The sequence below is a fragment of the Oncorhynchus mykiss genome, chromosome 8 (genome assembly GCF_013265735.2).
Source record: "Oncorhynchus mykiss isolate Arlee chromosome 8, USDA_OmykA_1.1, whole genome shotgun sequence".
NCBI lineage: Eukaryota > Metazoa > Chordata > Actinopteri > Salmoniformes > Salmonidae > Oncorhynchus > Oncorhynchus mykiss.
In genome coordinates, this window is record NC_048572.1 from 86,586,413 (window position 1) to 86,611,825 (window position 25,413).

The 25,413-nt window shown below is 36.5% G+C and overlaps 1 protein-coding gene across 1 annotated transcript in view; it reads left to right on the forward strand.

Annotated features, from left to right (window-relative positions):
• The first annotated feature begins 5,097 nt into the window (after positions 1–5,097).
• The window catches only part of LOC110530851 (very-long-chain enoyl-CoA reductase), a 36,393-nt gene continuing 16,077 nt past the window's right edge, over positions 5,098–25,413 (forward strand). The window contains exons 1-6 of the mRNA XM_036986627.1: positions 5,098–5,442; positions 5,774–5,825; positions 7,250–7,294; positions 14,887–14,990; positions 16,196–16,311; positions 17,167–17,272. Of these exons, the coding sequence (XP_036842522.1) occupies positions 5,287–5,442; positions 5,774–5,825; positions 7,250–7,294; positions 14,887–14,990; positions 16,196–16,311; positions 17,167–17,272 (579 nt within the window). The 5' untranslated portion in view covers positions 5,098–5,286. The remainder of the gene's footprint in view (positions 5,443–5,773; positions 5,826–7,249; positions 7,295–14,886; positions 14,991–16,195; positions 16,312–17,166; positions 17,273–25,413) is intronic.

The window sequence follows — 25,413 nt, forward strand, 5'->3', positions numbered from 1 at the left end:
ACGCCATCCCATCTGGTTTGCGCATAGTGGGACTATAATTTGTTTTTCAACAGGATAATGACCCAACACACCTCCAGGCTGTGTAAGGGCTATTTGACCAAGAAGGAGAATGATGGAGTGCTGCATCAGATGACCTGGCCTCCACAAACACCCGACCTCAACCCAACTGAGATGGTTTTTGATAAGTTGGACCACAGAGTGAAGGAAAAGCAGCCAACAAGTACTCAGCAGATGTGGGAACTCCTTCAAGACTGTTGGAAAAGCATTCCAGGTGAAGCTGGTTGAGAGAATGCCAAGCGTGTGCAAAGCTGTCATCAAGGCAAAGGGTGGCTACTTTGAAGAATCTCAAATATAAATTATATTTTGATTTGTTTAACAATTGCTTGGTTACTACATAATTCCAAGTGTGTTATTTGATAGTTTTGATGTCTTTACTATTATTCTACAATGTAGAAAATAAAAACCCTTGAATGAGTAGGTGTGTCCAAACCTTTGACTGGTACTGTATATATATACACAAAAGTATGTGGACACCCCTTCAAATGAGTGATTTAGACTTTTTCAGCCACACCCATTGCTGACAGGTGTATAAAATCGAGCACACAGTCTTGCTATCTCCATAGACAAACATTGGCGGTAGAATGGCTCGTACTGAAGAGCTCAGTGACTTTCAACCTGGTTCCGTCATAGGATACCACCTTTCCAACAAGTCAGTTTGTCACATTTCTGCCCAGGTAAACTTGTAAGTGCTGTTATAGTGAAATGGAAACATCTAGGAGCAACAACGCCTCAGCCGTGAAGTGGTAGGCCACACGACCTCACAGAACGGGACTGAAGATTGTAGCCGGTAAAAAAACATCTGCAACACTCCCTACCGGGTTCCAAACTTCCTCTGGAAGCAACGTCAGCACAAGAACAGTTCGTCAGGGGCTCCATGAAATGGGTTTCCATGGCCCGAGCAGTCGCACACAAGCCTAAGATTCACCATGCGCAATGAGAAGCGGCGGCTGGAGTGGCGTAAAAATGGCCGCCATTGGACTCTGGAGCAGTGGAAACTCGTTCTCCGGAGTGATGAGTCATGCTTCACCATCTGTTAGTTCAACAGTGTCTAAGAAACATGTGTTATTCTCAGCTCTCTATTGGTTGTACAGCCTATACAGGTTTTGTACAGTCATGGTATTTCAGACACCTACTGTGTTTTGGGTGAGCTTTGGATTGCATTCAATCACTAAAGACAAGACAACATTGCCATATATATATTTTTTAACTGCTTCTTCTTCTCTGCTATTCTAAAACAGGCTTGCTCTACAGTTGAGAACACCAAGTAGACAATGTACTGGTGTTGCCCTCTAGTGGTCAATTATTAAACAGCCTTTGACTGTGAACGTACAGTACAGCACTTTAAATTGAGCCAATCAATAGATGTGATTGATGTCTTACTAATGAGTCTCCATAATGTCCCCGGAGGAAATCTACGCACCAAATGGCAGCCTATTCACCATATAGTGCACTATTTTTGACTAGTACCCTATAGGCCCTATGGTCCCTGGTCAAAAGTAGTGTACTATAAAGGGAATAGGTAGCTATTTGGGCAAAGACCTGGTCAGGAAACAGCTGATCTGTTGCTCTGGTCTGACTTCTGATGGACACCTGATTTAAATGTGCCTCAGTCAGTATCAAGGTGGCTGGGATTGTGTATAGCACCTCTATCAGAGCATGGATCCATTTGAGGTTGTACAGTCCAGAACCTCTTGCAGAGAGAGCATGGGTCCATGTATCTGGATGGTTATAGTGTCAGAACCTCTTGCGGAGAGAGCATGGGTCCATTTATCTAGATGGTTATAGTGTCAGAACCTCTTGCGGAGTGAGCATGGGTCCATTTATCTAGATGGTTATAGTGTCAGAACCTCTTGCGGGACTTTGAGGAGATGCGTGACTGGAGGGACTGTTCGGGTTCAGACACAGATGGAGAGGAACGGGAGGCTGACGCCAGGCTTGTTTCAGATTCAGACATCGAGGAGCTGTTGAGAAGATCATTGAGGGGACAGGGGAGACGGGACAGAGCCCTGAGCAGAATTGCTTTCTTTGAGGTAAGAGTAATTCATTAGACTTTTTCAAAGCACTTTACTCTTTTAAAATCAGAGTTATATTTGAACGCAAAGGAAAGATGCATGAATTAAGAGGCTTTAAGGACTGAAGAGTTGCTGAATTCAAATTCCCTCTTCACCTCACTTATACACTGAGTGTACAAAACATTATGAACACCTGCTTGACCAGGTGACTCCAGGTGAAAACTAGCCTTGTCGATGTCCCTTTGTTTAAATCCACTTCAATCCGTTTAGATGAAGAGGAGGAGACGGGTTAACCCCTAAGGTTGATGTCAGCACCCCCACAGAAATGGAATTAGCATAATAAAAACATCCCCATAAAAAATCTGTCAGTTTAATCTAGAGACGTGTGGGTTTTTGCATTTGATGTGTCTCAGTCCACTGGATCCGCCTATGTCTCACTTCTGCTTCTGTGGTGAAAGGTGACAGAGCTAGAGCTATGTTTGTCAGAACACGAGGCATCTCGAAAATCAGTCTGTAAAGTCCGAAAGGTTTGGCCTAAAAACGATGACCCCCCCCCCCCCCCTCGATGGAAAGACGAGACTCACAAACAAGCGTGGGACTCATCTGAAGTCGGTACAGCCGATCTGCCAACATCTGTCTGTAGCGTCCAAACAGTTCGGTCTACACACTAAAGACCCCTCTGTGTAAAGGTGAGACTCCCACGAAGAAGTACATGTCGGTTGTATGTCCTCTAGGTCCCCCGGTACCAGTTGAACAAAATGAAAGGAAGTACAATGTCTATGGAGACTGTTTAGTGCCAGAAATAAGGAGTTAAATACATGAGAAGAAGAAAAATGTTTCCTGATCTTTCTTATATGTCCCAGACATAGGACAGACTCTTCAGAACAAACTTAGTTTAGCTTTTCTTTTTGGGGGGGGGGACTATCTGTTGTTCCATGTTGTGAATCTGTTATTCAATATGTTTGTGTGAGCTAATAGCAATAAGGCAAAATACATTATTTTATCAAATCATTTTTTATATATATATTTTTCAATTGTTACATTTTTTAAAATTCAAAATCAAATAGTAAAATGATCCTAGGAATGCCCTTCTTAAAACAATTCCATATAGTATAGTAGAACCCCCCCCCCAGCTGTGACAGGGCTTAGACTCTTATGGGTTAATGAACGATTTTTAAGCCTTGAGACAATTGAGACATGGATTGTGTATGTGTGCAAAATACTACAGTTCCTTTGAACAGGGTATGGTTTTTAGGTGCCAGGCGCACCTGTTTGTGTCCAGAACTGCAGTGCTGCTGGGGGTTTTCACACTAAACAGTTTCCCTTGTGTATTAAAGACTGGTCCACCACCCAAAGGACATTCAGTCAACTGGACACAACTGTGTGAAAGCATTGGAGTCAACATGGACCGGCATCCCTATGGAACACCTTGTCGAGCCCAATGAATTGAGGCAGGGTAGCCTAGCCACCTGGGGTGGCAGGGTAGCGGCAGGGTAGCCTAGTGGTTAGAGCGTTGGCCTAGTAACCGAAAGGTTGCAAGTTGACTCCCTGAGCTGACAAGGTACAAATCTGTCGTTCTGCCCATGAACAGGCAGTTAACCCACTAGGCCGTCATTGAAAATAAGAATTTGTTCTTAACTGACTTGCCTATTAAAATAAAATAAAAATGTAATTCTGAGGGCAAATGTTTTGTACACTCAGTATATTTAAATGCAGACTGCACAAACAAGTACATCTGATTGAATGTAGGCCTACTGTGATTTAGATGATGCTTCTGTCCAGTACAGGTGGTGAAAGATACTGTATGCCAGTAATGTTACATTTCAGACTTCACTATGGTTATCAATGAAACCTCAACACTGAAAAGCCCCTGAGCTGTTAGCCAGGGACATGCTACTAGAGTAGCACCATGCTGTTAGCCAGGGACATGCTACTACAGTAGCACCATGCTGTTAGCCAGGGACATGCTACTACTGTAGAACCATGCTGTTAGCCAGGGACATGCTACTAGAGTAGCACCATGCTGTTAGCCAGGGACATGCTACTAGAGTAGCACCATGCTGTTAGCCAGGGACATGCTACTACTGTAGAACCATGCTGTTAGCCAGGGACATGCTACTACAGTAGCACCATGCTGTTAGCCAGGGACATGCTACTAGAGTAGCACCATGCTGTTAGCCAGGGACATGCTACTAGAGTAGCACCATGCTGTTAGCCAGGGACATGCTACTACAGTAGCACCATGCTGTTAGCCAGGGACATGCTACTACAGTAGCATCATGCTGTTAGCCAGGGACATGCTACTACAGTAGCACCATGCTGTTAACCAGGGACATGCTACTAGAGTAGCACCATGCTGTTAACCAGGGACATGCTACTAGAGTAGCACCATGCTGTTAACCAGGGACATGCTACTAGAGTAGCACCATGCTGTTAACCAGGGACATGCTACTACAGTAGCACCATGCTATGAGCCATGGACATGCTACTACAGTAGCACCATGCTGTTAGCCAGGGACATGCTACTAGAGTAGCACCATGCTATGAGCCATGGACATGCTACTACAGTAGCACCATGCTGTTAGCCAGGGACATGCTACTACAGTAGCACCATGCTGTTAACCAGGGACATGCTACTCCAACTGCCTCCCAAATGTCAGCCTATCCCTTCTGGGCCCTCATCAAAAGTAGTGCACTTTCTAGGGGATCGGGTGCCATTTTGTGACTCGGCCCTGATGTCACCGTGTCAGAATGTAGCAAGGGGACGCCAGGACGTTCTATCAGATGCCATATCATGTTTAGACTAGTCTGATGGGTTGGAGATGTGTTCATGGGTCTAACACATATGGAAATAATTGACGGGGAAGGCCACAGGATATGGCAGATAATTGGCATCAGGAACAATGTAGTCTAACATCAGATCCCCCTAACATCCTCTCATGTTGCTCAAACCTATTTCTCACTGAGATAATTATTAGGGTCATATACACACGCACGCAAACACACACACACACACACACACACACACACACACACACACACACACACACGTGCACGTACGTACAGACACACACACACACACACACACCACAGGGTTAGTCATGTCGAGGTTATCTTAACCCCCTTGTCACACAGCAACTAGGGCCCGACAGTCACACACCACAGGGCAGATAGGGCCTGAAAACCACACACCTGGAAGGTACGCATTAGAAGCATGGATTTAAAAAGCCTTTTTGTGGTAGCCCAGTTTATAAAGGCAAGATGTGCCCATGGCATGACGGCAGGAAAGGCCAAAAAGGATAAGAATTATATTTTCTATGAGGTGGAGATTCAGGATTCCAAGAAGTTGAAGCTTTGCTACTTGGACAAGGTAAGTAAAAAACTATAAACAACTTCCCGTGTTTCATTTCATTGGCTGCTAAAGTAAAAACTCTGTAATTCACCTGTTTAGGAAGTAGTAGTTGTAGTAGTCCCTTTTTGTCATCACAAGTTGTATTCTGTATTATGAGGCAACCTACAGTACTGATTTTAGGACTCTATTTAATCTGGGAATGAAGTCTGCTACATTTCATTCATGCTGTGAAGCTGAACTTCCCGGATGAGGATTCAATAGAGCCCTTTAATTTTGTGAAACTGAGGTATTGAGACAGTAGATACTTAATGTAAATTTGTTTATGTGTAATAGCTGTGTATTCTGTCAGGTGGAACCTAATGCCACTATTGGAGAGATCAAGTGTCTATTATATAAGATCTGTGAGTACCCTGTCTCTGTCCTGTCCTGTCTCTGTCTCTGTCTCTGTCTCTGTCTCTGTCCTGTCTCTGTCCTGTCTCTGTCTCTGTCCTGTCTCTGTCTCTGTCCTGTCTCTGTCTCTGTCCTGTCTCTGTCCTGTCTCTGTCTCTGTCTCTGTCTCTGTCTCTGTCCTGTCTCTGTCCTGTCTCTGTCTCTGTCCTGTCTCTGTCTCTGTCCTGTCTCTGTCTCTGTCCTGTCTCTGTCTCTGTCCTGTCTCTGTCCTGTCTCTGTCCTGTCTCTGTCTCTGTCCTGTCTCTGTCTCTGTCCTGTCTCTGTCTCTGTCCTGTCTCTGTCCTGTCTCTGTCCTGTCTCTGTCTCTGTCCTGTCTCTGTCTCTGTCCTGTCTCTGTCTCTGTCTCTGTCTGGTCTCTGCCCTGTATCTGCCCTGTCTCTGTCTCTGTCTCTGTCTCTGTCTCTGTCCTGTCTCTGTCTCTGTCCTGTCTCTGTCCTGTCTCTGTCTCTGTCCTGTCTCTGTCTCTGTCCTGTCTCTGTCTCTGTCCTGTCTCTGTCTCTGTCCTGTCTCTGTCCTGTCTCTGTCCTGTCTCTGTCTCTGTCCTGTCTCTGTCTCTGTCTCTGTCTGGTCTCTGCCCTGTATCTGCCCTGTCTCTGTCTCTGTCTCTGTCTCTGTCCTGTCTCTGTCTCTGTCTCTGTCTGGTCTCTGCCCTGTATCTGCCCTGTCTCTGTCCTGTCTCTGTCTCTGTCCTGTCTCTGTCCTGTCTCTGCCTGGTCTCTGCCCTGTCTCTGTCTCTGTCCTGTCTCTGTCTCTGTCTCTGTCTCTGTCTCTGTCTCTGTCTCTGCCTGGTCTCTGCCCTGTATCTGCCCTGTCTCTGTCCAGTCTCTGCCTGGTCTCTGCCCTGTCTCTGTCCAGTCTCTGTCCGGTCTTTGCCTGGTCTCTGTCCGGTCTCTGCCTGGTCTCTGCCTGGTCTCTGCCCTGTCTCTGTCCAGTCTCTGTCCAGTCTCTGCCTGGTCTCTGCCTGGTCTCTGCCCTGTCTCTGTCCAGTCTCTGCCTGGTCTCTGCCCTGTCACTGTCCTGTCTCTGTCTTTGCTCTGTCTCTGTCCTGTGTCTCTCTGTCTTGTCTCTGGCCTGTCTCCGCCCTCTCTCTGTCCTGTCTTGGCCCAATCTTCTCTGTCTCTGTCTCTGTCTTGTCTCTGTCTGTCATAGCAAGTGTGTTACACTCCCTATTCCAGTGGATGGCATGAAATATCTTGTTGTATTTCGTCTTTAGCAGTTGGCGATAGATAGATTTCAGGAAATACACTGACATTCTAACTCCAAATTTGGAATTCGGAACTTCACATTACTTCCTGAAATGACTGAATTGACCCAAACCCTGATGATGTCCTAATAATGTTTCTGAAGTGACTAAAGTCATTTGTGATGGTTACAGATCCCAAATGGTACCCAGCCAGACAGGCTTTGTCACTTCACCCAGGTACGCCCTCCTCTGAATCCTTAAGCCCTCGTCACTGACATACACATTGACATATACAGTGACAGGAGGAAGATTTTTTGAAATACAACTGTATATAAATATCGAACAATATCAACATTATCACACATTTCAACACTAGAAGTAACCAGCGGGTCAACAGTGTACTGTTTGTTTGTCATTACGTGAATGTTTTCCTATTGGGACGGCTAGCCTGTGCCTAAGGGTTGTTGCGGTGACCGTATTACCGCCACACCGGCGGTCACGAGTCATGAAGGTAGTCAAATTCCACGTGACCGTTTAGTCACTGTAATTAGGCTTCTTCCAAGCTCGGATGCTGCTGATGGTCATTAGTAGCCTACCAGACTGGATAACTGCCTGGTACTCAGCACTCTATTGTCCCTCTAATCACTCTGACGTCAATGCAAATGTATTCAAAAATATAATCAAACACTTCGTGCGAGCCAATGAGGTTGTGTTGCACAATTTTTATATAGGGTATAAACAGTTATATATAGGGTATATACAATTATATATAGGGTATAAACCATACCACCCTGCATACCACTGCTGGCTTGCTTCTGAAGCTAAGCAGGGTTGGTCCTGGTCAGTTCCTGGATGGGAGACCAGATGCTGCTGGAAGTGGTGTTGGAGGGCCTGTAGGAGGCACTATTTCCTCTGGTCTAAAAAAATATCCCAATGCCCCAGGGCAGTGATTGGCACCCTACTCTGCCCTGCGTAGGGTGCCATCTTTCGGATGGGACGTTAAACGGGTGTCCTGACTCTCTGAGGTCATTAAAGATCCCATGGCACTTATTGTAAGAGTAGGGGTGTTAACCCCAGTGTCCTAGCTAAATTCCCAATCTGACCCTCAAACCATCACGGTCACCTAATAATCCCCAGTTTACAATTGGCTCATTCATCCCCCTCCTCTCCCCTGTAACTATTCCCCAGGTCGTTGTTGCAAATGAGAACGTGTTCTCAGTCAACTTACCTGGTAAAATAACGGATAAATTAAAAATTAAAAAATAATAATTGCATGAGAAAACAGAGTGATGGCCAATATTAAAAATAGGAGGATCCCATCAGCTTTCTATAGGCTAGGCCTACTATATTTATTTCTCAAATGTCCTAATATTAAGCACATTGCTTCTCTTTACAAAAGTAGTATAGCCTACCTGGCTAGCATGAAAATGAACCATGGGAAAAACGGTCCTCATTCTCTAATTATGTGCATTGATGACATTGTCCATTGTAAATCAAAACAAATGTCACACAAACTCACAAACACACAAAGTCAGCAAACTTAACATGTGTAAATATTTGTATGAAGATAACAAGATTCAACAACTGAGACATAAACTGAACAAGTTCCACAGACATGTGACTAACAGAAATTGAATAATGTGTCCCTGAACAAAGGGGGGTCAAAATCAAAAGTAACAGTCAGTATCTGGAGTGGCCACCAGCTGCAATTAGTACTGCAGTGCATCTCCTCCTCATGGACTGCACCAGATTTGCCAGTTCTTGCTGGGAGATGTTACCCCACTCTTCCACCAAGGCACCTGCAAGTTCCCGGACATTTCTGGGGGGAATGGCCCTAGCCTTCACCCTCCCATCCAACAGGTCCCAGGAGTGCTCAATGGGATTGAGATCTGGGCTCTTCGCTGTCCATGGCAGAACACTGACATTCCTGTCTTGCAGGAAATCACGCACAGAATGAGCAGTATGGCTGGTGGCATTGTCATGCTGGAGGGTCATGTCAGGGTGAGCCTGCAGGAAGGGTACCACATGAGGGAGGAGGATGTCTTCCCTGTAATGCACAGCGTTGAGATTGTCTGCAATGACAACAAGCTCAGTCTGATGATGCTGTGACACACTGCCCCAGACCATGACGGAGCCTCCACCTCCAAATCGATCCCGCTCCGCGACTCGTCAGTGAAGAGCACTTTTTGCCAGTCCTGTCTGGTCCAGCGATGGTGGGTTTGTGCCCATAGGCGGCGTTGTTGCCGGTGATGTCTGGTGAGGACCTGCCTTACACAGGCCTACAAGCCCTCATTCCAGCCTCTCTCAGCCTATTGCGGACAGTCTGAGCACTGATGGAGGGATTGTGCGTTCCTGGTGTAACTCGGGCAGTTGTTGTTGTTGCCATCCTGTACTTGTCCAGCAGGTGTGATGTTCGGATCTACCGATCCTATGCAGGTGTTGCTATACATGGTCTGCCACTGCGAGGGCGATCAACTGTCTGTCCTGCCTCACTGTAGCGCTGTCTTAGGCGTCTCACAGTACGGACATTGCAATTTATTGCCCTGGCCACATCTGCAGTCCTCATGCCTCCTTGCAGCATGCCTAAGGCACGTTCACACAGATGAGCAGGGACCCTGGGCATCTTTCTTTTGGTGTTTTTCAGAGTCAGTAGAAAGACCTCTTTAGTGTCCTAAGTTTTCATAACTGTGACCTTCACTGCCTACCGTCTGTAAACTGTTAGTGTCTTAACGACCGTTCCACAGGTGCATTCATTGTTTATGGTTCATTGAACAAGCATGGGAAACAGTGTTTAATCCCTTTACAATGAAGATCTGTGAAGTCATTTGGATTTTTACGAATTATCATTGAAAGACAGGGTCCTGAAAAAAAGGATGTTTATTTTTTAGCTGAGTTTATATACATATATATATATTTATTTTTGATTTTATCCCCGTACCTGCAGGAGGCCTTTTGCATTCTGGTAGGCCGTCATTGTAAATCAGAATTTGTTGCCTGGTTAAATAAAGGATTCAAAAATATATATATAAAATAAAGACTCCACTATGCAAGTAACCATTTCAATAGAATATCTCATATTGTTTATATCAGTTTATATCAGTACCAGTCAAAAGTTTCAGAACACCTTCTAGGGTTTTTCTTGATTTTTACAATTGTTTACACTGTGGAATAATAGTGAAGACATCAAATCTATGAAATAGCAAAGAAAATCATCAAAAGTGTTAAACAAATCATATTTTACATTTGAGATTCTTCAAAACAGCCACCCTTTGCCTTGATGACGGCTTTGCACACAAACAACTCTAAATGAAGCATATAGGAGTACCATTTATTAACCTCTCAACACATAAATCCATGTGCATACTCCTGTCTTATTTTATTCAGCTTTGTTCAATTTTATTCTTCATACTATAAAATTATATAAAATAATGCCACAGAATTCTCAGCAAATCTTGTCTGCTCAATGAACTAGTGTAGCCCACAGCCATATGGCACAGCCAGATCAGGACCTAACAGAAGGATTGACTCAGAGGATGTAGCCCACAGCCATATGGCACAGCCAGATCAGGACCTAACAGAAGGATTGACTCAGAGGATGTAGCCCACAGCCATATGGCACATCCAGATCAGGACCTAACAGAAGGATTGACTCAGAGGATGTAGCCCACAGCCATATGGCACAGCCAGATCAGGACCTAACAGAAGGATTGACTCAGAGGATGTAGCCCACAGCCATATGGCACATCCAGATCAGGACCTAACAGAAGGATTGACTCAGAGGATGTAGCCCACAGCCATATGGCACATCCAGATCAGGACCTAACAGAAGGATTGACTCAGAGGATGTAGCCCACAGCCATATGGCACAGCCAGATCAGGACCTAACAGAAGGATTGACTCAGAGGATGTAGCCCACAGCCATATGGCACAGCCAGATCAGGACCTAACGTAAGGATTGACCCAGAGGATGCTATTCTGATCTTCTGAAATAGACTACATTTCCCTCTTATCATGTTTCTTTAGACCTGTCTAAAATAAATCATGGATTTATTGTGAAGGTGTAGAATGTATTTCATGTATTTATTAGACATTTTAACATGCAGATGTTCCAAAGGTCTGCATCAGTGACTTGTAGGCTGTGTGTCGAAGTCATTAAAGGCTAAATATGTTTACATTAATTAACGGTCAATTACTGTGAGAGCGACAGTTATCACCGGCTAATGAAATTTTGTGACTCTGCCTTAATCTGTGCCCACATTCTCTTTTGTCACATGACCTCTCATATGACGGACTGGAAGACATAACTGTAACCTGATGATGTTTTGACACCACCCGAGGAGCCTGGACAGCTGAGAGCATGACCTGAACTTCTCTGACATAACAGATAGGTCTTGTAAGGTTCTGTGCCAAAAGCACTAGCTGGCCAATAGCAGGTCACAGAGAGGACTGTGGCTATGAGATATGAGATATGTGTGTTTGTGTGCATGCATTCCTGCCCATCTGATACTCCATGCAGGCTAAATCAAACATGATATTGAAAGAAAGCAAGTACTATTTGAACCCTGGTCTCTCAGAGGGCCATAGCTTTGGTAGGACAGAGTAACAGGGCACGGAAGTCAAGCCTGATTACATTTTAGTCATGTAACAACGTATTTTAACCAAAGCGTAGGGTTTTGCCTTGTTCAAGAGCACATTGCCAGACTTTTCACCTAGTTGGTTCAGGGAGCCAAACCAGAAACCTTTCAGTTACTGCCATAACGCACTTAACCAGTAGGCTACCTGCCAGTAGGCTACCTGCCAGTAGGCTACCTGCCACCCCAATCTGGGGAGGTTTAATTAACTCCTTTCATCTTAAAAATCAGGAAGGGGTGTCGGTTAACACTCGGTGTGTGTGTGTGTGTGTGTGTGTGTGTGTGTGTGTGTGTGTGTGTGTGTGTGTGTGTGTGTGTGTGTGTGTGTGTGTGTGTGTGTGTGTGTGTGTGTGTGTGTGTGTGTGTGTGTGTGTGTGTGTGTGTGTGTGTCTATGTGTTCATGTCTATGCGTTTAAATCAAAGGCATTAAAACCACATTCAAATACTTCCGGCTTCATGAGCCGTCGGAAGTTTTCCATAGTAATACTGTACGTGGAGGACATCAGCACTGTCACTATGTACTGAAGTGCGCCATATTGCTGAATGGGGCTGAATGGGACTGAATGGGACTGAATGGGGCTGAATGGGTCTGAATGGGACTGAATGGGTCTGAATGGGTCTGAATGGGTCTGAATGGGACTGAATGGGGCTGAATGGGACTGAATGGGGCTGAATGGGACTGAATGGGGCTGAATGGGAATGAATGGGGCTGAATGGGGCTGAATGGGAATGAATGGGGCTGAATGGGACTGAATGGGACTGAATGGGGCTGAATGGGACTGAATGGGACTGAATGGGGCTGGATGGGACTGAATGGGACTGAATGGGGCTGAATGGGGCTGAATGGGACTGAATGGGGCTGGATGGGACTGAATGGGACTGAATGGCTTCAAAGAATCGTTGTACTCACTGACATTTTCAACCTCTCCCTGACCGAGTCTGTAATACCTACATGTTTCAAGCAAACCACCATAGTCCCTGTGCCCAAGAACTCCAAGATAACCTGACTAAATGACCATCGCTCCGTGGCACTCACGTCGGTAGCAATGAAGTGCTTTGAAAGGCTGGTCATGGTTCACATCAGCACCATCCTCCCCGAAACCCTAGACCCACTCCAATTCGCATACCGCCCCAAAAGATCCACAGATGACGCACTGCCCTTTCCCACCTGGACAAAATGAACACCTACAGTATGTAAGAATGCTGTTCGTTGACTATAGGGAGGAGGTCAGAGACCTGGCAGCGTGGTGCCAGTTCAACAACCTCTCCCTCAATGTGAGCAAGACAAAGGAGCTGATCGTGGACTACAAGAAAAGGAGAGCCAAACAGGCCCCCATCCACATCAACAGGCCCCCATCCACATCAACAGGCCCCCATCCACATCATCAGGCCCCCATCCACATCAACAGGCCCCCATCCACATCAACAGGCCTGTAGTGGAGCGGGTTGAGAGTTTCAAGTTCCTTGGTGTCCACATCGCCAACAAACTATCATGGTCCAAACACACCAAGACATTCGTGAAGAGGGCATGACAAAACCTTTTCCCACTCAGGAGACTGAAAATATTTGGCAAATATACAGCTGCACCATCGAGAGCATCCTAGCCGGTTGCATCACTGCCTGGTATGGCAACTGCTCGGCATCCGACCGTAAGGCGCTACAGAGGGTATGTGTACTGCCCAAAACATCACTGCAGCCAAGCATCCTGCCATCCAGGACCTCTACACCAGGCGGTGTCAGAGTAAGGCATACAAAATTGTCAAAAACTCCAGTCACCCTAGTCATAGACTGTTCTCTCTGCTACCGCATGGCAAGCGTTACCAGAGCTTTTATCATAAAGGTGCATTTCTACGGTGAAAATTATCTTCCCCAAACTTGAAACTCACGTGCTGCGTATGTCTGCAAGTTAGGCTCTACACACAAAACAATCGTATTAATGTGCTTCATTTTAAGAAGTTTTTTGGCCACTTCAGATGTGATACAAACCTTATCAAAACATAAAAGCCTATGGGCTAGGTGTGCGACTATGAATTGAAAAAGTTGCCAAAAAAAGGCCTGCGCAGTTTCTTGTCTTACTGCAGTTTCTTGTCTTACTGCAGTTTCTTGTCTTACTGCACACAAGCAATAATACTGTATATCATTCACTAATTTGGGCTCCCGAGTGGCGCAGCGGTCTAAGGCACTGCATCTCAGTGCTAGAGGCATCACTACAGACCCTGGTTTGATCATGGGCTGTGTCACAACTGGCCGAGTCCCATAGGGTGGCACACAATTGGCCCAGCGTTGTTAGGGTTTGGCCGGGGTAGGCCGTCATTTTAAATAATAATTTGTTCCTAACTGACTTGCCTAGTTAAATAAAGGTTAAATAAAGTTTAAATAAAACATAAAAATGATAATACTGTGTATTATTCACCTATCTGACTATTATATTATTGTTTTAATCTTGTCTTTACTAAATAATATCTATGTGAAATTTGTTTTGATTTAAAATGTACCGTTATCATTTACCTGTCCAGAAACAGGGGCAGGGCGAAAAGTTGTCTATGCACTTAACTAGCGAATGGAGGATGCTTTTCCCGTGATTCATTTTCATGCCAGCCAGGTAGGCTATACTCCTCTTGTAAAGAGAAGCAATGTGGTTAATATTAGGAAAATTGAGAAATAAATATAGTAGGCCTAGCCTATATAAAGCTGATGGGATTCTCTTCTTTTTATTAGAGGCCATCCCTCTGTTTTCTCACCCAATTGCATAGCCTATAGAAATGTTACGGAACATGAACTCATGAAGTGTTTGATTCGTTTTTTTAATATCAGCGTGATTAGGGGGACAATAGAGTGCTGAGTACCAGGCAGTTAGCAAGTTTGGTAGACTACTAATGACCACCAGCAGCATCAGAGCGTGGAGAAGCTCTGGGGGGGGGGGGGTTGAATGTCCTAATGTCTTCCCTGTCTATTCAGAACATCAACACGATTCACCACTATCCCTTATGTATAGATCTCTTTGAATAAACAGTTAGATCCCGTTTCCCCGAGACACCAAGCCTAGTCCTGGACTGAAAAGCAAGAACCAATGGACATTCTCTGTTGAAAGTACTTTTTAGTCCAGGACTAGGTTTTAATCTGTGACCAGGAAACGGCTGCTAAATAAATCATCTTGTTATACAGAACTGTAACCATGACAACACTACATTTTGTCAGATGGGGAGTCCCTGAAGGATGATGAGGTATTGGAGAATCTACCGGTGGGAACCACGGTAACGATGTTCTTCCACGACCTGGGACCGCAGCTGGGGTGGACCATGGTGAGACCACGATGTTTCTGGGAAATTGGACAAGGTGCTGTTCCCCACTGTACTGTTTTTTGGGAACAGCAAACAGTGAGTGGACATGTTGCCTATCAGTGACCCATGTCTTCTCCTGTACAGGTATTTCTGGTGGAGTGTATCTGACCTCTCTTCTCCTGTACAGGTGTATCTGACCTCTCTTCTCCTGTACAGGTGTATATGACCTCTCTTCTCCTGTACAGGTGTATCTGACCTCTCTTCTCCTGTACAGGTGTATCTGACCTCTCTTCTCCTGTACAGGTGTATCTGACCTATCTTCTCCTGTACAGGTGTATATGACCTCTCTTCTCCTGTGCAGGTGTATATGACCTCTCTTCTCCTGTGCAGGTGTATATGACCTTTTCTCCTGTACAGGTGTATCTGACCTCTCTTCTCCTGTACAGGTGTATATGACCTCTCTTCTCCTGTACAAGTGTATCTGACCTGTCTTCTCCTGTACAAGTGTATCTGACCTCTCTTCTCCTGTACAGGTGTATAGTACAGGTGTATCTGACCTCTCTTCTCTTGTACAGGTGTATCTGACCTCTCTTCTCCTGTACAAGTGTATCTGACCTCTCTTCTCCTGTACAGGTGTATCTGACCTCTCTTCTCCTGTACAGGTGTTTCTGGCGGAGTGCATCGGACCTCTCTTCCCCTGTACAGGTGTATCTGACCTCTCTTCTCCTGTACAGGTGTATCTGACCTCTCCTCTCCTGTACAGGTGTATCTGACCTCTCCTCTCCTGTACAGGTGTTTCTGGCGGAGTGCATCGGACCTCTCTTCTCCTGTACAGGTGTATCTGACCTCTCCTCTCCTGTACAGGTGTATCTGACCTCTCTCCTCCTGAACAGGTGTATATAACCTCTCTTCTCCTGTACAGGTGTATCTGACCTCTCTTCTCCTGTACAGGTGTATATAACCTCTCTCCTCCTGAACAGGTGTATCTGACCTCTCTTCTCCTGGACAGGTGTATATAACCTCTCCTCTCCTGTACAGGTGTAGCTGACCTCTCCTCTCCTGTACAGGTGTTTCTGGCGGAGTGCATCGGACCTCTCTTCTCCTGTACAGGTGTATATGACCTCTCCTCTCCTGGCGGAGTGCATCGGACCTCTCTTCTCCTGTACAGGTGTATATGACCTCTCCTCTCCTGTACAGGTGTATATAACCTCTCCTCTCCTGTACAGGTGTTTCTGGCGGAGTGCATCGGACCTCTCTTCATCTACCTTTTCTTCTTCCTCCATCTCCTCAACGTCTACGAGCAGAAAGATGACTATACCTCCAATCCCTGCTCAGTGGTCACGTACGTATATGGTAGGAAATTCCAAGGGTAGCCCCGACCGGTCCAGCGGCTTCCTTCGGGAGAGTGTGTCCTCAAGTTTCTCTGTACTCTTCTCCGATGGCCTCACAGGTGCCATCACACTTCTGACACCAATGTAGCTATATTTGGGGGTAGCCCCGACCGGGACTAGAACCCGGGTCCAGCGACTGTCAACCCAACACCTTAGCTTTTATGTCAAGAGATCTGAATCTCTTGACGAGGTCTCTAGGTATTGAGTTAAGGTTGCTACAATAGTCTAGAATGTCTGTGTCGTTGCTGTGAAAGAGAACATGCTGTCAGTCAATTCACCTAGGGTCAAAAGGTCAACTACAAAATAATGATAGCTTCTCTACCCTCACTCTACCCCCACTCTACCTCTTCTCTACCCCCTACTCTACCCCCACTCTAGCCCCTTCTATACCCCCACTCTACCCCCACTCTAGCCTCTTCTATACCCCCACTCTACCCCCTTCTCTTCCCCCTTCTATACCCCCACTCTACCCCCTTCTCTTCCCCCACTCTACCCCCTTCTCTTCCCCCTTCACTACCCCCACTCTACCTCTTCTCTACCCCCACTCGTCCTCTTTACTACTACCACTACCTTCTCTTCCCCCACTCTACCCCCTTCTCTTTCCCCTTCACTACCCCCACTCTACCTCTTCTCTACCCCCACTCGTCCTCTTTACTACTACCACTACCTTATCTTCCCCCACTCTACCCCCTTCTCTTCCCCCTTCACTACCCCCACTCTACCTCTTCTCTACCCCCACTCGTCCTCTTTACTACTACCACTACCTTCTCTTCCCCCACTTTACCCCCTACTCTCTACTGCTGTAGGTTGGCGTGTGTGTGTCACTGTTTCCACTACTTCAGAAGGCTGTTGGAAACCGTCTTCATTCACCGCTTCTCAGACGGCACCTTGCCACTGCAAACCATCATGAGGGTCAGTTCCAGCGAACTCTGGCGCCTGAAACATTCGGGAATTCAATAGTGTTTACGTGTAGCTGTTCAATTGGTCAATGATCAAAGTTTAATTATAAGATCCTTTTTCTCCGTGACTTACCTGGCTAAATAAACCTGGTTAAACACTTGTGAATGTTCATCTCTTAAAACTGAATTAAAACGTAGTCAGGCTAAGTGATCTGATAGATAGCTGCTGGCGTTGGGCTTTTGTTATTAGGTGGTGATCTTCCCACCCTGTATCGAAACATCTGATGTCTGGCAGGCCTCTGGTGTTGAGATATCATGGGATGGAGGGATACTATACTATTATATTCTATATGATGCTATTCTATACTATTCTATTCTATACTATTATATTCTATACTATTATATTATATACTATTCTATTCTATACTATTCTAGTATATACTATTCTATTCTATACTATTCTATTATATACTATTTTATTCTATTCTATTATATTCTATACTATTCTATTATATACTATTTTATTCTATTCTATTCTATTCTATACTATTCTATTCTATACTATTCTATTCTATACTATTCTATTATATACTATTTTATTCTATTCTATTATATTCTATACTATTCTATTATATACTATTCTATTCTATTCTATTATATTCTATACTATTCTATTATATACTATTTTATTCTATTCTATTCTATTATATACTATTCTATTCTATACTATTATATTCTATACTATTCTATTCTATACTATTCTATTCTATACTATTATATTCTATACTATTATATTATATACTATTATATTCTATACTATTCTATTATATACTATTCTATTCTATTCTATTATATTCTATACTATTCTATTATATACTATTTTATTCTATTCTATTCTATTATATACTATTCTATTCTATACTATTCTATTTTATACTATTCTATTCTATACTATTATATTCTATACTATTCTATTCTATACTATTCTATTCTATACTATTATATTCTATACTATTCTATTCTATACTATTATATTCTATACTATTCTATTTTATACTATTATATTCTATACTATTCTATTCTATACTATTATATTCTATACTATTCTATTCTATACTATTATATTCTATACTATTCTATTCTATACTATTATATTCTATACTATTCTATTCTATACTATTATATTCTATACTATTCTATTCTATACTATTATATTCTATACTATTATATTATATACTATTCTATTTTATACTATTATATTCTATACTATTCTATTCTATACTATTATATTCTATTCTATTATATTCTATACTATTCTATTATATACTATTCTATTCTATACTATTCTATTCTATACTATTCTATTCTATACTATTTTATTCTATACTATTATATTCTATACTATTATATTCTATACTATTCTATTATATACTATTCTATTCTATACTATTCTATTCTATACTATTCTATTCTATACTATTCTATTCTATACTATTATATTCTATACTATTATATTCTATACTATTATATTCTATACTATTCTATTCTATACTATTCTATTATATACTATTCTATTTTATACTATTATATTCTATACTATTCTATTCTATACTATTCTATTCTATACTATTATATTCTATACTATTCTATTATATACTATTCTATTCTATACTATTCTATTCTATACTATTATATTCTATACTATTCTATTCTATACTATTATATTCTATACTATTCTATTATATACTATTCTATTCTATACTATTCTATTCTATACTATTATATTCTATACTATTCTATTCTATACTATTATATTCTATACTATTCTATTATATACTATTTTATTATATACTATTATATTCTATACTATTTTATTCTATACTATTCTATTATATACTATTTTATTATATACTATTATATTCTATACTATTCTATTCTATACTATTCTATTCTATACTATTATATTCTATACTATTATATTCTATACTATTCTATTCTATACTATTTTATTCTATACTATTATATTCTATACTATTTTATTCTATACTATTCTATTATATACTATTCTATTATATACTATTATATTCTATACTATTCTATTCTATACTATTATATTCTATACTATTCTATTATATACTATTTTATTATATACTATTATATTCTATACTATTCTATTCTATACTATTATATTCTATACTATTCTATTCTATACTATTTTATTCTATACTATTCTATTATATACTATTCTATTATATACTATTCTATTCTATACTATTTTATTCTATACTATTCTATTATATACTATTTTATTATATACTATTCTATTATATACTATTCTATTCTATACTATTCTATTCTATACTATTATATTCTATACTATTATATTCTATACTATTCTATTCTATACTATTTTATTCTATACTATTATATTCTATACTATTTTATTCTATACTATTCTATTATATACTATTCTATTATATACTATTATATTCTATACTATTCTATTCTATACTATTATATTCTATACTATTCTATTATATACTATTTTATTATATACTATTATATTCTATACTATTCTATTCTATACTATTATATTCTATACTATTCTATTCTATACTATTATATTCTATACTATTCTATTATATACTATTCTATTCTATACTATTCTATTATATACTATTCTATTCTATACTATTCTATTATATACTATTATATTCTATACTATTCTATTATATACTATTCTATTCTATACTATTCTATTATATACTATTCTATTATATACTATTCTATTCTATACTATTCTATTCTATACTATTATATTCTATACTATTCTATTCTATACTATTATATTCTATACTATTCTATTATATACTATTCTATTCTATACTATTCTATTCTATACTATTATATTCTATACTATTCTATTCTATACTATTATATTCTATACTATTCTATTATATACTATTCTATTCTATACTATTCTATTATATACTATTCTATTCTATACTATTCTATTCTATACTATTCTATTCTATACTATTCTATTATATACTATTCTATTATATACTATTCTATTATATACTATTCTATTATATACTATTCTATTATATTCTATACTATTTTATTCTATACTATTCTATTATATACTATTCTATTATATACTATTATATTCTATACTATTCTATTCTATACTATTATATTCTATACTATTCTATTATATACTATTTTATTATATACTATTATATTCTATACTATTCTATTCTATACTATTATATTCTATACTATTCTATTCTATACTATTATATTCTATACTATTCTATTCTATACTATTATATTCTATACTATTCTATTATATACTATTCTATTCTATACTATTCTATTATATACTATTCTATTTTATACTATTATATTCTATACTATTCTATTCTATACTATTCTATTCTATACTATTATATTCTATACTATTCTATTATATACTATTCTATTCTATACTATTCTATTCTATACTATTATATTCTATACTATTCTATTCTATACTATTATATTCTATACTATTCTATTATATACTATTTTATTATATACTATTATATTCTATACTATTCTATTCTATACTATTATATTCTATACTATTCTATTATATACTATTCTATTCTATACTATTCTATTCTATACTATTATATTCTATACTATTCTATTCTATACTATTATATTCTATACTATTCTATTCTATACTATTATATTCTATACTATTCTATTATATACTATTCTATTTTATACTATTATATTCTATACTATTCTATTCTATACTATTCTATTCTATACTATTATATTCTATACTATTCTATTCTATACTATTATATTCTATACTATTCTATTCTATACTATTATATTCTATACTATTCTATTCTATACTATTATATTCTATATGATGCTATTCTATACTATTCTATTCTATACTATTATATTTTATACTATTCTATTATATACTATTCTATTTCATACTATTATATTCTATACTATTCTATTCTATACTATTCTATTCTATACTATTATATTCTATACTATTCTATTATATACTATTCTATTCTATACTATTCTATTTTATACTATTATATTCTATACTATTCTATTCTATACTATTATATTCTATACTATTCTATTATATACTATTATATTCTATACTATTCTATTTTATACTATTATATTCTATACTATTCTATTTTATACTATTATATTCTATACTATTCTATTCTATACTATTATATTCTATACTATTCTATTCTATACTATTCTATTCTATACTATTCTATTCTATACTATTATATTCTATACTATTCTATTTTATACTATTATATTCTATACTATTCTATTTTACACTATTATATTATATACTATTCTATTATATACTATTTTATTATATACTAATCTATACTATTCTATTATATACTATTCTATTCTATTCTATTCTATACTATTCTATTCTATACTATTCTATTCTATTCTATTCTATTCTATTCTATACTATTATATTCTATACTATTCTATTATATACTATTCTATTCTATACTATTCTATTCTATACTATTATATTCTATACTATTCTATTCTATACTATTCTATTCTATACTATTCTATTATATACTATTCTATTCTATACTATTCTATTCTATACTATTCTATTCTATACTATTCTATTCTATACTATTATATTCTATACTATTATATTCTATACTATTCTATTTTATACTATTCTATTCTATTCTATTATATTCTATACTATTCTATTCTATACTATTCTATTCTATACTATTCTATTATATACTATTCTATTCTATACTATTCTATTCTATACTATTCTATTCTATACTATTCTATTCTATACTATTCTATTCTATACTATTATATTCTATACTATTCTATTATATACTATTCTATTATATACTATTTTATTATATACTATTCTATACTATTCTATTTTACACTATTATATTATATACTATTCTATTATATACTATTTTATTATATACTATTCTATACTATTCTATTATATACTATTCTATTCTATTCTATTCTATTCTATTCTATACTATTCGATTATATACTATTCTATTATATACTATTTTATTATATACTATTCTATACTATTCTATTCTATACTATTCTATTTTATACTATTCTATTCTATACTATTCTATTCTATACTATTCTATTCTATACTATTCTATTATATACTATTCTATTCTATACTATTCTAGTATATACTATTTTAGTATATTCTATACTATTCTATTATATACTATTCTATTCTATTATATTCTATACTATTCTATTTTATACTATTCTATTCTATACTATTCTATTTTATACTATTCTATTCTATACTATTCTATTCTATACTATTCTATTATATACTATTCTATTCTATACTATTCTAGTATATACTATTCTATTCTATACTATTCTATTATATACTATTCTATTCTATACTATTCTATTCTATACTATTCTAGTATATACTATTCTATTCTATACTATTCTATTATATACTATTCTATTCTATACTATTCTATTCTATACTATTCTAGTATATACTATTCTATTCTATACTATTCTATTATATACTATTCTATTCTATACTATTCTATTATATACTATTCTATTCTATACTATTCTATTTTATACTATTCTATTCTATACTATTCTATTTTATACTATTCTATTCTATACTATTCTATTCTATACTATTCTATTATATACTATTCTATTCTATACTATTCTAGTATATACTATTCTATTCTATACTATTCTATTATATACTATTCTATTCTATACTATTCTATTCTATACTATTCTAGTATATACTATTCTATTCTATACTATTCTATTCTATACTATTCTATTATATACTATTCTATTCTATACTATTCTATTCTATACTATTCTATTCTATACTATTCTATTCTATACTATTATATTTTATACTATTCTATTCTATACTATTCTATTCTATACTATTCTATTATATACTATTCTATTCTATACTATTCTAGTATATACTATTCTATTCTATACTATTCTAGTATATACTATTTTATTCTATTATATACTATTCTATTCTATACTATTCTATTATATACTATTCTATTCTATTATATTCTATTCTATTATATTCTATTCTATTATATTCTATACTATTCTATTTTATACTATTCTATTCTATACTATTCTATTATATACTATTCTATTCTATACTATTCTATTCTATACTATTCTATTTTATACTATTCTATTCTATACTATTATATTATATACTATTCTATTATATACTATTCTATTATATACTATTATATTCTATACTATTCTATTCTATACTATTCTAGTATATACTATTCTATTATATTCTATTCTATTATATACTATTTTATTCTATTCTATTATATACTATTCTATTATATACTATTCTATTCTATTATATTCTATTCTATTATATTCTATACTATTCTATTATATACTATTCTATTCTATTATATTCTATTCTATTATATTCTATACTATTCTATTATATACTATTCTATTCTATTATATTCTATTCTATTATATTCTATTCTATTATATTCTATACTATTCTATTATATACTATTATATTCTATTCTATTATATTCTATACTATTCTATTATATACTATTCTATTCTATTATATACTATTCTAGTATATACTATTCTAGTATATTCTATACTATTCTATTCTATTATATTCTATTCTATTATATTCTATACTATTCTATTATATACTATTCTATTCTATTATATTCTATTCTATTATATTCTATACTATTCTATTATATACTATTCTATTCTATTATATACTATTCTATTATATACTATTCTATTCTATTATATTCTATTCTATTATATTCTATACTATTCTATTATATACTATTCTATTATATACTATTCTATTATATACTATTTTATTCTATTCTATACTATTCTATTCTATACTATTCTATTATATACTATTCTATTCTATTATATTCTATTCTATTATATTCTATTCTATTATATTCTATACTATTCTATTTTATACTATTCTATTCTATACTATTCTATTATATACTATTCTATTATATACTATTCTATTATATACTATTTTATTCTATTCTATACTATTCTAGTATATACTATTCTAGTATATTCTATACTATTCTATTCTATTATATTCTATTCTATTATATTCTATACTATTCTATTATATACTATTCTATTCTATTATATTCTATTCTATTATATTCTATACTATTCTATTATATACTATTCTATTCTATTATATTCTATTCTATTATATTCTATTCTATTATATTCTATACTATTCTATTTTATACTATTCTATTCTATACTATTCTATTATATACTATTCTATTATATACTATTCTATTATATACTATTTTATTCTATTCTATACTATTCTAGTATATACTATTCTAGTATATTCTATACTATTCTATTCTATTATATTCTATTCTATTATATTCTATACTATTCTATTATATACTATTCTATTCTATTATATTCTATTCTATTATATTCTATACTATTCTATTATATACTATTCTATTCTATTATATTCTATTCTATTATATTCTATTCTATTATATTCTATACTATTCTATTATATACTATTCTATTCTATTATATTCTATACTATTCTATTTTATACTATTCTATTATATACTATTCTATTACATACTATTTTATTCTATTCTATACTATTCTAGTATATACTATTATATTATATACAATTATATTCTATACTATTCGATTATATACTATTATATTCTATACAATTATATTCCATACTATTCTATTATATACTATTCTATTCTATTATATGCTATTCTATACTATTCTATTCTATTATATTATATGCTATTCGATTATATACTATTATATTCTATGCTATTATATACTATTATATTCTATACTATTCTATTATATTCTATACTATTCTATACTATTATATTCTATGCTATTCTATACTATTATATTCTATACTATTCTATTATATTCTATGCTATTCTATACTATTATATTCTATAATATTCTATTACATTATATGCTATTCGATTATATACTATTATATTCTATACAATTATA